At 53.5% G+C, this 14,992-nt stretch overlaps 2 protein-coding genes across 3 annotated transcripts; one reads left to right on the forward strand and one right to left on the reverse strand.

Moving 5' to 3' along the window:
* Positions 1-2,966: 2,966 nt before the first annotated feature.
* On the forward strand, positions 2,967-3,497 carry IUM83_12541 (uncharacterized protein; the record flags this gene model as incomplete). Its single annotated transcript, XM_067937172.1, has 1 exon — positions 2,967-3,497. The coding sequence occupies one exon, from the start codon at positions 2,967-2,969 to the stop codon at positions 3,495-3,497; it is 531 nt and encodes a 176-aa protein (XP_067785360.1).
* Positions 3,498-4,404: 907 nt separating this feature from the next.
* IUM83_12542 (uncharacterized protein) lies at positions 4,405-14,384 on the reverse strand (the record flags this gene model as incomplete). 2 transcript variants are annotated; one of them, XM_067937174.1, is made up of 4 exons in its annotated part: positions 4,405-4,467; positions 4,522-4,668; positions 4,789-4,886; positions 14,153-14,384. In XM_067937174.1, 4 exons carry the CDS (start codon positions 14,382-14,384, stop codon positions 4,405-4,407), a joined length of 540 nt encoding a protein of 179 aa, XP_067785362.1. The 2 variants fall into 2 exon arrangements, with proteins under 2 accessions (XP_067785362.1, XP_067785361.1); XM_067937173.1 differs by lacking the exon at positions 14,153-14,384 and having other exon boundaries at positions 4,405-4,668; positions 4,789-6,282.
* Positions 14,385-14,992: the final 608 nt, after the last annotated feature.

Below are 14,992 nucleotides of genomic sequence, written 5' to 3' on the forward strand. Positions count from 1 at the left end.
CTTCTACCCTGTTGCCCAGCCAGCAGTGCTGAATCTTATTATAATTGTTGTGCAACTCGAGACACACCGAATAGACGAAACTGTGCGTGCGTAAGTTGTGCAACCCGAGACACACCGAACATGTGCACGCACACTCGGCGTAGCCGAGAGTAGGGCACGGTAGCTCGGGGATTGGAAAGAACCCCGGCGAGCTCGTACCCAAGATCATTTCCGGTTTCGTCTCCTACCTCCAACAACAAGCTCAAGCGGCGACAATGAAGTTCCTGACCCAGACCCTGGCGGCGGCGGCACTTCTCGCAACTGGTGTTGTCGCGCTCCGAGACGGCATAGTGATTAGCGAGACCTATGGCGGGCCGCACGGAGACAAGTACTCGGACATGGACAAAGTGGGCCCAGGTCAAAAGGTTAAGTCCATTACCATTCGCACTGGCGAGCGCGTGAACGGCGTCGGCATCAACTTTGTCAGCCCCGAAGGGACCGCATACGACCTGCACCACGGCGGCGGTGGCGGCGATGGCAACACCCTCACCCTGGGCGAGGGTGAGTATGTGACGGGCATCGAGGCTCACTGGGGTGAGTACCATAGCCACACGCGCGTCCGGTTCATCGAGTTCACCACCAACATGAACCACAGCATCTGTGGGGGTACCCGAGCGACCAAGATTGGAGCTGACCACGCTGACCCAGGTTATCAGTTGGGTGGCTTCTTTGGTACCGACGGAGTGGAACTTGACTCGGTTGGTGCTATCTGGACGAGGATTTCCACTGCTCCGGTGACCCCTGCTCCGGTGACCCCTGCTCCGGTGACCCCTGCTCCGGTGACCCCTGCTCCGGTGACCCCTGCTCCGGTGACACAGCCGCCTGTGACGCCATCACCAACTTCCCCAGGATACAGTTTCAGCGCGATTTAGCTGGCTGTTGGTCGGTCAGTTCATTTCAGACAGAACCTTCCACACGACAGATTTCGCCATGAAGGTGCTGCTTGGTTAGGAGAGGTGACACGTGAGTCACTGCTGGTGAGTGTGTAGTATGGATCGAACTCCTGCTCTACTCCACTGTACGAAACAGTAGAAGTACGAGCTTACAAGTCAGCTGTGACTACCACAATATAGGTATTCACTCTCGATAATACTTTCAACATCGTCTTTTGTCCTTCCAGTGCGATCACATTTCTCGCGTTTGTATGTCCTCCATGGACATTGCTGACCTCGCTGGGATAGTACGACATGTAGTGGTGGTTTGCTCGCGCGTGGTTACCTATCATGCACTGATGAGTGCAAGCATCGACAGCTGAGCAGGAGCATTGCTCGTGGGAACGAGCACGAGCAACAAAAATGTACATGGTTAGTGCCCATGCACGTGACAGCAACTTCAAAAGTGATGCCCAAGGGTACCACCAAGAACAACCAGAGCAACTTCGTTCTATCGGATTTCTTTAGCTGTAATAGTACGTTTATTTAATGATTATCTATTTATTATGCATCTCCTGCACGGGGTGCTCTTCGCCGTGGTGTTCCAGGACCCGGACGTGGTTATTGTCGTGTGCAATCCGAACATCAAGCACGAGCTCAACGGCATGCTGCAGTGCCAAGCGGCCGTCAAAGCGCTGCAGCGGCCACCGCGGCATGGCGCACCTGCGCGACACCACGGTGTCCTTACGCCGAAGAACTGGACAGCAGCAGTAGCTGGCTCGATCCATCGCAGCCGGAATGCTACATCGTGTTGGCCTTCGTTTGTCACTTGTTGACTCGCGAACTCAAACCACGCCGATGTCTTCGTCTCTCATACATCACCATCCTGATCAGGTGGAGCTTTAAACGGAAGGGGGGGGGGGACGCCTGCCGGCGTAACGTGAGCTCTGTCGCTGATACGCGTGATGAAGCTGGGGAGCTTCGGCAGGTCGGAGCCGATTTTGTCGGCGGGGTGTCCGACGTCTATGAGATTCTGCACGTGCTGCTACTCCACGAGCACCACGATGCAGCAGTCAACACCACCGCCCGTCATGTGCGCGCCGTCTCGACCATGTAGTCCAGCTCGTGCCTGCTCACCATATCGCAACGGTTTCGACATTTCGACAACTTCCCTACATACCAGTGATGGCCAAAAATACATTGCTGGGCATTGTAAAAAAAGTAAAAAGCACGCAATATCTACTGCAACTACTCTCCGGTCCTGCAGTAAGTACTACAATACCTGGTTTGTTTGCAATACTATTGCAATACTACCCCTCAACACTAGCGTCGCTGCTGCCGTTGCCCCCCTTCATCGCCTGGGATACCATGTCGGCGCTCCAAAGAAATCGGTTATGCTTAAGAAATAGGATTTTCTCGAAGTTCACGGGCGTCAGGCGCTTCCTGGTGAATCGAAGAACATGTTTCGCGCTGCTGAATAGGCGTTCAGCTGAAGCAGATGTCCCTGCAATGAATCGCAGATCAACATACTCTTCCGATTGCTCCAGACGCTGCCGTTTTCACTCGCGGAGCTTTTCGGCATAGTTGCGTCGGGTAGTGGCCCCAGTCTCCTCCTGTATCGGACAAAGCGTTTTACCAACGCTCCTTCTTCCAATGTCAGGCTGTCCTTCTTGCTATCCAAAATCTTCACGACAGCGGATTCAAATTGAGAAGAGTGTGAGATGTTGCCATCCGCTGCGATATAGTCCTTCAGTTCGGGATAATCTTCAGTCATCCCCTGGAAAATGCCGTGGACGTCGCCGATGTGTTGTCCTACCTTTTGTAGATCGGTCATCACGCTCCGGAAATCAGATAGTGTACGCGTGATACTGCGAATCCTCTCTGAATCTGAACGACGGACATTAGAGAGTTTTCGCTGCGGCTCCCATTGCCATTCCCACAGCAAAGTAAACACAAAAAGGGCACCTCTATGGGAAACCCCCTCCGCCACCCACAGAATTCGGAAATCTGTGGGAGCCTTCCCATTCCCAGAGTTGCCGCCTCCCACACGACCTCATGGCTGCAACGACTGTGGCTTCGAAGCCTGCCACCGAGCCACCTCGCTCGACAGCCCCACCACGCCGTAAGAACTACAGTGAAGAAGACGATGTCGCTCTGCTTCGCCAAGTGCTGCTTGACCGGCCTTTTGCTAAGCCACGGGGCAAGGTCATGCAGCACTGGGACAGTCTTGCTGCAACGCTCGTAGCCTCGCCGGCCTTTTCGCGCAGTAAGCTAAGTGGCAAGAACGCACAGTCACGCATGAACCAGCTTGTTCGAACTCACCGAGAGGCGATGAAGGAGGCGGAGCTACTGTCTGGCGTGGCGGAGGAGGTCACGGAGAGAGACCAGCTGCTTGATGAGCTTGTAGAGCTCCTCGATGATGCTAAACAGGAGCAAGAATGCAAAAAGCAAAACGAACAGAAGAAGCGCGAGCGAGACGAGGCAGCGTCGCTTGTGGCTCGCCGGGCAGCTCGAACAGCGAAGACAGCTGCAATATGCCCGCCACGTCGAAACGAAAGTCGAACTCGGCGTCCACATCCGTCGTAGCAGTGATGCAGAAGCGGATGTTAGGCACGACAGGGCGCTCGACGGGCGGGCGATAGAGAGCTGCAACCATAAGAACCATGGCGTCACTGCATCCTGTGTCCTCAAGTAGAGCGCACAGCAGAAGAATCTCGTCCGACGTCATCTTCACTTGTTCAGGAAGCAAGGGGCTCAGCTTGAGCCTTCTATAAAGCATGACATGCTATTTAATAAGGTGATTTGCTGGGACTGGGAAACCGCGAAAAGTGGTTTTGATCTCCCATAGCCACACCTGAGAGACTATCTGGGGATGGGAAAGGAAAACTTGCAAAAACTCTCTATTGTCGACGTCATCAAGCTGCTTAGCTTCCTTTTCAATGCGGATAAAACGTTCTAGCATCTTGTGGGTCGACGACCAACGTGTCACATTTCGCTTGATTGGACACAGCGGTGTCAGCTCACGAAGAGCACCAGCAGCCTTCAGATTCCGGAGCTGTCTCACGATCTTGTCGATTTTTAATATTGTAGCTTGAACGGCTGGTCGTCGCTCCAGAAATGATTTAACGGCCAGGTTGAGTTTGTGGCATCCACATCCAATAAGAGGTATCCCCATCAAGTCAGCTAGTGCGTTGCTAGTCGGGCAATTATCCCCGATTAGAACCGCTGGTGATGTAATGTTTTTTCCGTACAGTGCTAGTACGTACTCCAGAAGGGCGTAGTGCTCCGCAGCCGTGTACACCTTCTCATTGAGAGGTGAAGAACACCCCAAAAGCACTTCCCGATACACGCCTTCGTCCATGAACGTGGCAATGACTCCGATGAAGTGGGTTGTTCCGTCCGACCAACCCATCAAACATGATGCCATAGTGCTCTGGGATCATCTCGCGAACACGTACTTCAACAAGCACAACCAATCGAGTGATGTAGAGCATCATGCTGTTGCTGCACACATGCTCCAGATTAGAGACTTGAGGCGTGATCCGTGGACATCATACTCAGCCCCTGTGAGCAGGTGGCGGACGAGGAACGAGTGCGGGAGGGCCTTGACCACCTGGAAAGGCCCGACCCAACGCACGAGCAGCTTGCCTCCCTGGAGACGCTGGTCCACACGAGACCACAGTACGTAGTCTCCCTCCGAGAAATTGCAGACAGTCCCCTTGGAGCGAGCCATGGCGGCCGTGTGTCGCTGCTCGCTCTGGTCTCGCACTACACGGTGTAGCCCATGGAGGCTACGGCGGTGCTCATCGATGGCCTCACGGAACTCAGCCTTGTTCAACGGCAGTGTGCGCGGCAACTTGTCCTCCGGCACCATCACGACGTCCAGCGCCGAGGGCGCTGGGAGCCCTGTGAAAAGCTCCACAGGTGCACAGTTGCCCAACGAGACCACTGGGGTGTGGTTCAGGTTGGCTTGGACTAGAGGCAGTAGATACACCCAATTGCGGGTGTCGAGCTGGTTCTCTAGCAGCATCACCCTCAACACTTGGAGGATATCGCGGTTCACCCTTTCCACGGTGCCGTTAATCCACGGTGAGTACACCGGCACAAAGCCGCGGGATACCCCGAGCCGCTCAGCTAGCCACTCCATCACGTAGTTCTTAAAATGTGCCCCATTGTCTGACATCCACATCGCTGGCAGCCCAAATCTCTTGTGCCAATCCAGAATGGCCTCCACCGCAGTCTGGCTGTTAGCAGAATCCGCGGCTACCAGTTCGCAGTAGTGGGTCAGTTCGTCCTTCAACACGAGCACATACTTGGCCTCACCATAGCTTTCACCAAGGTAGAGATAGTCCATGTGCATGCACTCGTTACGGTCGCTCACTTCTCGGTCAACCGTCCAGTCACGCTGGATCAGTGTGCCACCCTTGACATGCTTGCAGAGAAGACACTCGTTGATAAAACGAACGACTGCTGGTCGGACATTATCCAGCGAGAAATGGCGGTTGAGAAGTTCGACCATCACATGGACACCGCGGTGTCCCTGTGCACCGCAATGCGCGATCACGAAGATGCGCCGCACCAAACTCTTGGTTTTGGTGGGGATCCAGAGTCGCCCTTCAACTTCAACCGCTCCATCAACCTCCTTCTTCCCTTCATCTGGTGCGTCGCGGCGGTGCCGCAACTGCGCCTTCACTACATCATCTCGTGTGGGCCAGACAAATTGCCCGTCCTGCAATGGACGCAGCTCCGAGAGCGTTTGGGCAGACCGCGTGGTCATCCGCTTCACCGCGAGAGCGCCATCAGCACCAGCAGCGACCGGTTGTCCCCAACGAGAGATAATGTCGGCCCATAGGTTAACCTCGCCGGCAATGTGGTGGATCACGTATCTGCAGCCGATCAGCTTCAGCACCCAGCGTTGGAGCTTGCCCTTGACATGTTGCTTCACTTCCTTGTCAGGCGAGAACAATTGAATCAGGTTAGAATGATCACAGTAGATGTGAAACCCTTCCTCCCGAGCGAGCATGTAGTCCAATTCATCACACGCCTTCACAATGGGGTACCCTTCCTTCTCCACGATAGACCAATTCAGTTGCGCGCCCTTGAACATACCGCCACGGTATATCAAAAGCTCATGCGACTGCTCCTCTACAGGAACGCTATCCTGCCAATGGCGGACCTGCGTGACCACCATGGCGTAGCCGGACAGCGAGGCACCGCTGAACATGCACACGGTTGCCCCACGTTCAGGGAAAATGAGCTTGCAAGACCGCTCAACCATCGCCAGCGTGCTCCTAAATGCAACTGCCTCATCTTCGGTCCAGTTCAGTGTAGCACCGCTAAGCTGGGACTTGCGGCGGCCGCGCTCTCTCATCACTTGCTCGAGCTTCTCCTGTAAGGGTGCCACAATCCACCATGCTGTCGCGCAGCCAGTTCAAAGCTCACAAGAAATGCTGCAAAGCGGTGCCGGTGGGCGGCAGCGGCATCATTCGGAGAGCTTCGAGTCGCTCCGGGTCATGAGCCACCCCTTCGCCATCGATTAGCTTACCACACCACTTGACGCGGCGTGCAAACAACTTGCACTTCTTGGCGTTCAACTTCAACTTGCGCTGCCTCAGTATCGAGAAAAACTGCTCGAGGTTGTCCAGAAATGCTACTGGGGTCTGAGCAAAAAGTAGCACGTCGTCGATCCACACGAGAACGCTCTTGAACAGCAGCTCCTTCAGGATATCATTCATCTGTGCCTGGAAATGGACCGCTGAGTCACTAGCCCCTTGCGGCACACGGGTTGGAGTAAACACTCCGTCCTCGGTCACAAAGCTGAACATTTCACGGCTATTGGGGTGTAGCGGCATTTGCCAGAAACCCTTGTGGAAATCGAGAGTCCCGAAACCGTAGGCTCCACGTACTGCCTTCACCACTACGCTAAGGTTTGGCGCAGCACCAGCAAGCGGCACGGTCAGCTTGTTGACAGGCCGGTAGTCGTCCGTAATTCGAAACTCATCCGTGCCTTGCTTAGCGACAGGCAATGCTGGACAAGACCACCGACTCTGGTTGTTCCTCTCGATCAAGCCCGCGGCCTCCAACTCGCGCACATAGTCGCGCAAAAACTGCCGCTGCGCCTCAGGGTACCGACGCACGCCACTTCGATAAGGCTGTGCGTCTTGAACAAGCCGCACCTCCAGCGGCTCCACATCGGCCGCTTCATCGTGCCCCAATCGCAACCGGAACACGTCGGAGTAGCCCATCACTAGGTCCCGTAGTCGATCAGCAGACGCCATGTCAAATCCAGCCTCCATCGCTTCGTCCACGAGACGATGCAGCATAGTCGCCACTTCGTCGTCGGCGGCATCTCCGAGCAACTCGACCTGGTCACTCTGTATGTCATCTGCCTCGGCCTCGGCCTCCCCGAGGTTATGCTGGACCAATTGGTCGAATATCCCATCGAGATCTACACCGATGGACCGTAACGTAGCCCTGCCCAGGAGAAGTTCCTCCTCGGGTGCCTCAAGCACTTGGCACTCGATGCTCGTCAAACAGAGTGGCCCAGCAGCTGTCACAATCTGCAGATCGATGTACACCCGTTCATGGCAGTACATAGCGTTGCCACCTGCGGCCATCACCTGCAGTGGCGGCTCAACTCTTACAGCCAACAGGTCGGGCACCACTTCCCGGAGCTCTTCAAGCACCGGTCGTCCAATGATGTTCGCATCCGAGTCCGTGTCCGGACAGAACGGAACTGTCAACACGCTGTTAATCACAGCAGTCCTGTAGCCTGGTTCGTCATCGGCCGTGATGCGCTTAACACGATCGGTTTGGCGACCTTTACGCTCGCGCAGGTTCTTTGCAACTTCAGCCTTCTGCTCCGCTGACGCCGTCGGGCAGTCTCGAGCCCAATGGGGCCCCTTGCAGATCAAACAACCATCGCGCGGAGGTTTGCGCTGCTCCCCAGCATTGTGGTTGCGACCGCTGCTGCTTGGCGGCTTCGACTGCGGCTTGGCCGGACGCTGCTGCACCTTTCCTACAGCCGCGGCCGACTCTTTCACCTGCGCGGCTCCCTTCTGCTTCATCTCTGATTGCATGAGATGGTACTGCTGCTGCCTGGTCGCTCGCTCGATCATTATGTCGTGCAGGGCCAGGTCGTTCACCTTCGCCTCACGATGAGTCAGCTCGACCAACCTACTCAGGTCAACCTTCAACATCTCCGGCGTTACGTTGCTCAGCAACAGTTTGCATCGCAACTTCACTCGCTGACGGCCTTCCTCGCCGACAGCTGGTCCTCGGCCCAACATGCCAGCCAATTCGTTGTCCTCGACCAATCGGTCGAAAGTCATGAAGTAGTTGGAGATTCGGGCCTAGACGTCAACCTCCGACAGATCCATCCTCAATCCGCGCGAGAATAGGAGGTGACGTCGGGGACGCGGTCGTTCATCATCGCGCCCACTTTCCGTTTCATTTCCGCGAGCAGCGTGTCGTCTGACACGCTCTCGATGTCCTTCTTCAGGATGTAGTGGGCCACATGCTCCAGCACCCTTGGCTCCACTGTCGATCGCACACTTCGCGTCACGGTTCCTTGGACTTCGCCCGTGACGCGACATTGCTCAGCTACCTTGCCTTCATACTGCCTCCGCTCACGGAGGAACGTCGAAATGGCCAACTGGCTCCAAACCTTGAGACTTGGGTCCCTCGTCACCTCGAAGATAGGTTGCGGCATCGCCATCTTGACGTCGCCTTCGGCGTCGTACTCGTAGTCGTCGTTCATGCCCGGCATGTCGTAGCGATGCTTGTATGTCAAAGAATTCTTTATGACGTTTTGCGCGCTGCAAAGTAGATTGCGAAGTGCTTAGATTAAGACAAGTAGTTAGTCAGACCTCTTCCTTCTTACTACCCGCCCTACAGGGTGCCTGCTCTGCAGCAGCCCCCGCAAACTCCGGAGCACCAACCATTGGTGCTTGATTATGAAGTGCCGTTGTTGACGCGGCATACATGCAGTTGATTGTGTAGATGCAGTGATGATGTAGTCCGCGGTGTGACGGTAGCTGGTTGTCGGTAGCTGGTTGTCGCCGTCGCAGGTCGCAGGTCGCCGTCTTTGTCGTTGTCGTCTGGCAATACTCCACAGCCTCTCGTCAAAGGATTGTCCAACTTTGATAGAGGCATATCACGCATAATGATCCATTCCAGCCACCTAAATACGCTCAACTCCATCCCGGACAGGTACTGCTCACGAACAAATCCCAGTGGATTAGGTTGAGCACGAATACTCTGCTCGTATCTCTCCAGTAATCATCTCCAATGCAGCTCTCGAGATGCTTCCGCAAGTTCGAGTATCCAGACTTCCAAGCCTGCTTCGGTCTGGTGGGGCACTTTCGGCATTGATACGAGACCACGCCGTCGGCGAGAGAGATGTTGTAGTAGAAGCGGACGTCGCCAGGAACGCTGTCGATCGAAAGTGGGCTGGAGTGGAGGGCCATGGCGTCTGCTGGTTAGAAGGCAAAAACCAAAGTGAGACCTGCTCACAGCTCCAGCTAACGAGTTCGCGCCCAAATTTGGAGGCCGAGCTCTCGTGACCACACGCCTCGCAGTTCGCGCCAAAAGCGCTCGATGCGTAAATCAGCGGGACCTTTGGATACCACCTTGAAAAGGGATCCCGGAATCGCTTGAAAATAAGTACTGCAATATCCGGCGCTGCAATACGTATTGCAATACCCCAGAGCGCTTGCAATAAAGTATTTCTACTGGTATTGCATAATGCCAATACCCGCAATACATTTTTGGCCATCACTGCTACATACAGGATATTGACCAAATCTAGGTTCATGGGAACAGTGAAGAACTAAGCAAGTGTATAGGAAGTCCTACAGTAGTGATTGCTAAGCTAGAAAAGAGGAAACGGTGCAGGCATTGGTGCAGTTCACTATATTCGGGGACCCGGGGGGGGGGGCAGTTCGAAGGTTGAAACAAACGACATATATACAGAAAAGGAATAGATTCTATTGAATTTGTCTGCGCCGCTCGCTGGTTTTGTATCAAATCTTCTGCGTTATCTTCTGCGTTTGGCGCAGACAAGTCCGAAAACCCACCTGAGTGGTCGCCATGTTATTTCTGGATAAATACAGAAGGCTCAAGAATTTGTCTGCGTCTGGCGCAGACAAATAGTACCGTAAAAGTCGCAATTTTGACTGCAGGATATCATCGCAGCGAGTGGCATGTTATGCGGTCCTTAAGCTGTGCAATGACATTTGCATTTCCGAAGAGTGCGTTCTGACGGAGAGGATGGTTTGAATGCAATGTGCACGATAGAAAATCATGGTGATAAACAAGTGATGAGAGCAAAATTCTTCAGTGCGTAATAATCGTGTCGGTAGAGAAGGAAAACATAACGACGACATCGGAATATAATGGAGGTAGTTAGTTTTTGGTGAGGTACATTACAGTCATTTAGTCTCGCTAACGACTTAGCCAATGTCCGTCCAGCAGAAGCCCACACATCTTCTGCCAGCTTGCTAGCTACACCTTCGGGTACTAGCACATGCATGTTGAGGTGACACGCCAGAGTCGGTATACCGGCCAGCGACATCAGGGTCGTCGTCCGGGTCGGGATGAGCAGCCAGCCAGTGACCGATGTCCCCTATAAGGGACTCAGTTACGGGTGACCAGGCTGAAGGCAGGCACTCAAGGTCTGCCTCTAACACTTGAGTGCTCGTCTTGGTGTCCATCGCAATGTTGGCCAGAGCGTCGGCCATCTTGTTAAACTGGCGGAGGTGGTGCGTCCACGAAGTTGTCTGGAGACGATCGGCTAAGGCGCGATATTACATGTAGATGTCGCGTAATTGGGGCGCCTTGGGTGGACGTCTGAGTTTGAGATGCGAGATAATCAGTTTGCTATCGCCCACCACGTGTAACACTTGAAGACTATAAAGAGCGGCGCGTCGGAGTCCGACCTATATGCCCCGATACTCTGCAGCATTGTTGGTGATCTTGGATACATATGAGACGCTAGCCATCCACAGGATGGAAGGCATTGCAGCGCCGCCTCCTAAGCTATTTATAACAGAGCCAGATCCACCGGAACCCGGATTGCCCCTAGACCCCCCATCGAAGGAGAGGATATATCGCATCGATGTGCAGGAGTATGCAATACTTTCCGTATCTGCGTTCGTCGCTGTGAGCGCAGTATGTGAAAGTCTTGCGGCCTTGTGCACACTAGGAGACAGGTCCGACGTGAGGAACCGTTCCCATAGAGTGATGTATCCGGTACGAAGCCGGCCCTGAAGCAAAATCACTGCTCGCCGCGCCGAATTATCCTGCCGCGGGTCCCTGCAACGACTGCGCCAGCCTACCCCAGATTGCCTGAAGCGTCAACACCACGCCGGGTCTCCAATCGAATTGAAGAATATCGTAGGCTCGTGTCTGAATCGCTTCTTGTTGAGTTGCGTCTAGCCTTCCATATAATTGATCAAGAAGAGTCCATATCCCCGCCAGCACCTCGGGAAGGGTAAATCCGAAAAGATAAGCCGTGTAACCTTGTAGGGAAACAATGGAGGTAGTATAGTGAAGCCGGTTTCTTCAAATGGTAATCCGCCAACGTATCGACCCACAATCATATCACCGGCAGCTTCATACCGAATGTATCTATCCTGAACGCCTGGAAGAGTCTACCCAGCTCTTATGCAAATTGCCGCTGTGGAAGGCCCTCCGTCGGAAGAAGAAGAGACATATGTGGCAGAACCTTTACGAGCCGACTGTGTTCCAATAGCTATGTAGCAACATAAATGGTTAATGAAAGAAAATGACAAATTTCTGGTACAAATGGATTAGCGTAAACGTGTCGGGCGCCGCGAGGTCGTGAGCCATCTTGGTCATTCTTCATGTGCCCAAAACGAATGCCTAAAGAGTCTCCCCCCTGACCTATATGGCCAGAACGGATTGATGCCGTATTTCCAGCTCTGCACATTAGATTCCAAGTGATCAGTAGAAAAGTATAGGCAAACACGAGCTCGATATTCCCATGTTGCAGCATAGACAGACAGAGGTGTCAAAGCACCGAAAAAGGCAGTGGTTCTTTTCCCTTGGTTACTTTCACACCACTGTTGTGGTTGCGGCAAGCAACCGTCCGATTCAATCCCTTAAAAAAGTACAGTCAAGCCAGCGGCGAACCCCACACTCGTTCGACGTCCATAGGCACGGTATAAGTGAAACAAATTGGATCACATAGCTCCAGTTGCGGTGGAAATGTACCGCCGTCTTCTTACCTATCAGATTACCCCTGATGGCCTCAACTTGGCTGGTGACGTCGCAACGATTATTCAATGTTATTCTGGTGCTCATGGTGGAATTTGCGGTTGTGCCTCGTCATAGTCTACACAGCAATACAGATTCATCTCAATTAGGTACGAGTAGACAAAACGCAGAAAAGTTCTGTCAACATATGATTAATTGGTGTTAAAAGAATGCAAAACGGTAGCGGATAGAGCGCATAACCGTTTTTCTTCTTGCAATGCCGATGTTAGAGGATTGGACCATAGAGTAAGGATAGGGTAAAGGGAGATAAAGTTGAGAAAGCCGAACGAGAAACGACGCGAGAAAGCAACAAGTATGCTTGCTGGGGCTTGAGAACGGGCCTAAGGCCCGTGGCGGACGGGTGCGTTTTCGGACACTTTGTGATCTGATTGGTTAACAGGACGTTACAAAAATGCTACTGCATAAAGCATGCGTTGGCAAGCATTAACTACTTTTGGCCAATCAGTGCACTGCATTATTTGCATTCTCCCTCAAAGCACCCCCCCCTCCTCTGATATGGCGTCGGTCCGGCTTCGACGTGCTTCTCCCCCGTACTTCACCCCCACCACAAGGTAACGGCGTCGCTGGAAAGCTGAAGATGAGCTGTGCGGCCTTCTGGTTTGGTAGCCATCAAGCGACACCAAGCAGCACGAAAAAAATTCAACAGTTCGAGAGCGGATTTCGTGGCGAGTGCATGCTTCTACGCTACTTAGAGATTCAGCTTTCAAGAGATACTACAGGGGCAAGGTGGGTTGGACCAGCTTCGCTCCCCATTGCCGGACGGGGGAGTCTTGGTCAGCGCTTCAGATATTGTTGAGTCGTGAACCACACATAGATCACACAGAGTAACAGTACAATGATTGGATAATATTGATCAAACACTGGACCAATCAAATTTGGTCAGTTTCATTCTCAACCGAGCATACGGGGCAGGACACGCATGTAACGCACGCGTCAAGAAAAACGATTTGGTTGAGAACCGGCCTTATTTATGATTCCGACCGACGACTTCCAACCGTAGATTCCAGTGTCTCCCCTTGCACTTTATATATGGTAGAAGCGACCGCAGAAATGATAGGGAGCTGTTGCAAATGAAGAGATAGCGATCTTTTTTCACCAGTGAAAAACCTGGAGAGAGCGATAGCAGTCTTAGTGTACGCCTGGGCGTCGTTGAAAAGTGGGAAAATGGCGGATTCTGAATCGGCATTAATAGAAACCGCATTGGGGCCGCTCACTACTACCACCCGGCCGTAGTGAGTGGGCGGCGCAGCCGGTGCGGCGGCGGCATCATGATGGCGCACTCTCCCTGCAGCAACGAAAACAGCACGTCCCTCATGGCCCACGAGTTGTCGAATGTCGAAGTAGTCGTAGATATCTGAACAACTGCAGGCGCTGTTGATGTTTAACCGCCCTATATTTCAGAGATGGCTGGTGGTGCACCTATATTACTCGATGAGATCCATGGAGTAGGAGAATGTTGGACCAATGTTACTTGATGTCATCCGAAAAACAGCATCAAAGGACAATTCTTTGAACTGCGAATTGAGAGCCACGATCCGAAGACACGCTGTTCACCAAACTTCAGTAACCTCCAATGGCTCCTTTCAAACGAGACGATCCCCGCCACGTCGGCCGACACGTCGGTTGCAGTACGCGCGATATCTCGACACCACTCTTACATTGTAACCGAACGTCAAGCCGCTCTTGATCCTGCGCGACCGACTCACCTGCTCCGGCTTGTGGACCAAGATGCCCTCGTGAGGTCATCTCGTTGATATGCCAGTCGCACGTCAAATTCACGAACGTCTTCACGCTGCCGTGACCTGCGCCACCTTAAATCCCGAAGATGCCGCTGGAGCGACAGAACTTGCCGACGTCCTGCGCGAAGAAGCTCTTGGTGGCCCTTGGTGGAGATGGGTGATCGTGCACCGCTGCCAATCACCTTGCTCATGCTGCTGACGGACCCGCTCTTGGTGCCTCGCACACGTCCCCCCACCACGCGTTCTTGTTCGTGCAGTCATGGCACCAGGTTCCACCATGAAGACGAGGAGCCCTCGCGTAGCCCATCTCGGCGCCATTCGCCTTGTGCCACAGGTTGGCTTGTAATTTGCGCTGATCAGTAGCTCGAAGTGTAGCTGGACAGCCAAGACGACGGCTTCGTTCGCCACCACCGCAGGTGCCCTTGGACGCGTGCATCGCGGGCGAGATCGCTTCGCACAAAGCACACCCCGTGCTGGCCGACGTGGTCCTTGACTACACCTCTGTCTCCTGGCCCTCTTGTCCACGGTGATCCGTGCAAGGAGCCTCCATTGCAGCCCGACGGCTGCACGAGAGGTCATACCAACAACACCCGGACACATAACGGAGAGGACGTCCTTGTGATCCGCGCTCGCCGTCGTGGTCACGATCTTCCGCTTGGCCGTACCTTCGATCCCTGTGCAGCCCACTTATTACTTAGACATATATATATATATAGTCGCGCAGAGACTCGTGATTGATAGTTTTGAGCAATCTAAGATAGTAATACCGATGACCAAATCCAAAACTAATAGTCTAATAATGTATCCTAGGCAACAACCTGATATAATATATTACTGTATTAGTGAAGTATTACTACTGTCGACCCAATATTGACGATCACCAAGGTGACGAGCACTCAAGCAGCGATGTCACCGTTGTTAGCGTCCATGTGCTTGATCACCTTTCGGTCAACAGGACTTACATCTCAACGCGGCGATTGTCCGTTCGAGTGCGCCAGTTGCTCATCATGATCCCACCAATCGAGAAGACGCGTTCTTGACACA

Source organism: Phytophthora cinnamomi (genome assembly GCF_018691715.1).
Source record: "Phytophthora cinnamomi strain GKB4 chromosome Unknown Contig81, whole genome shotgun sequence".
In the NCBI taxonomy this organism is placed as follows: domain Eukaryota; phylum Oomycota; class Peronosporomycetes; order Peronosporales; family Peronosporaceae; genus Phytophthora; species Phytophthora cinnamomi.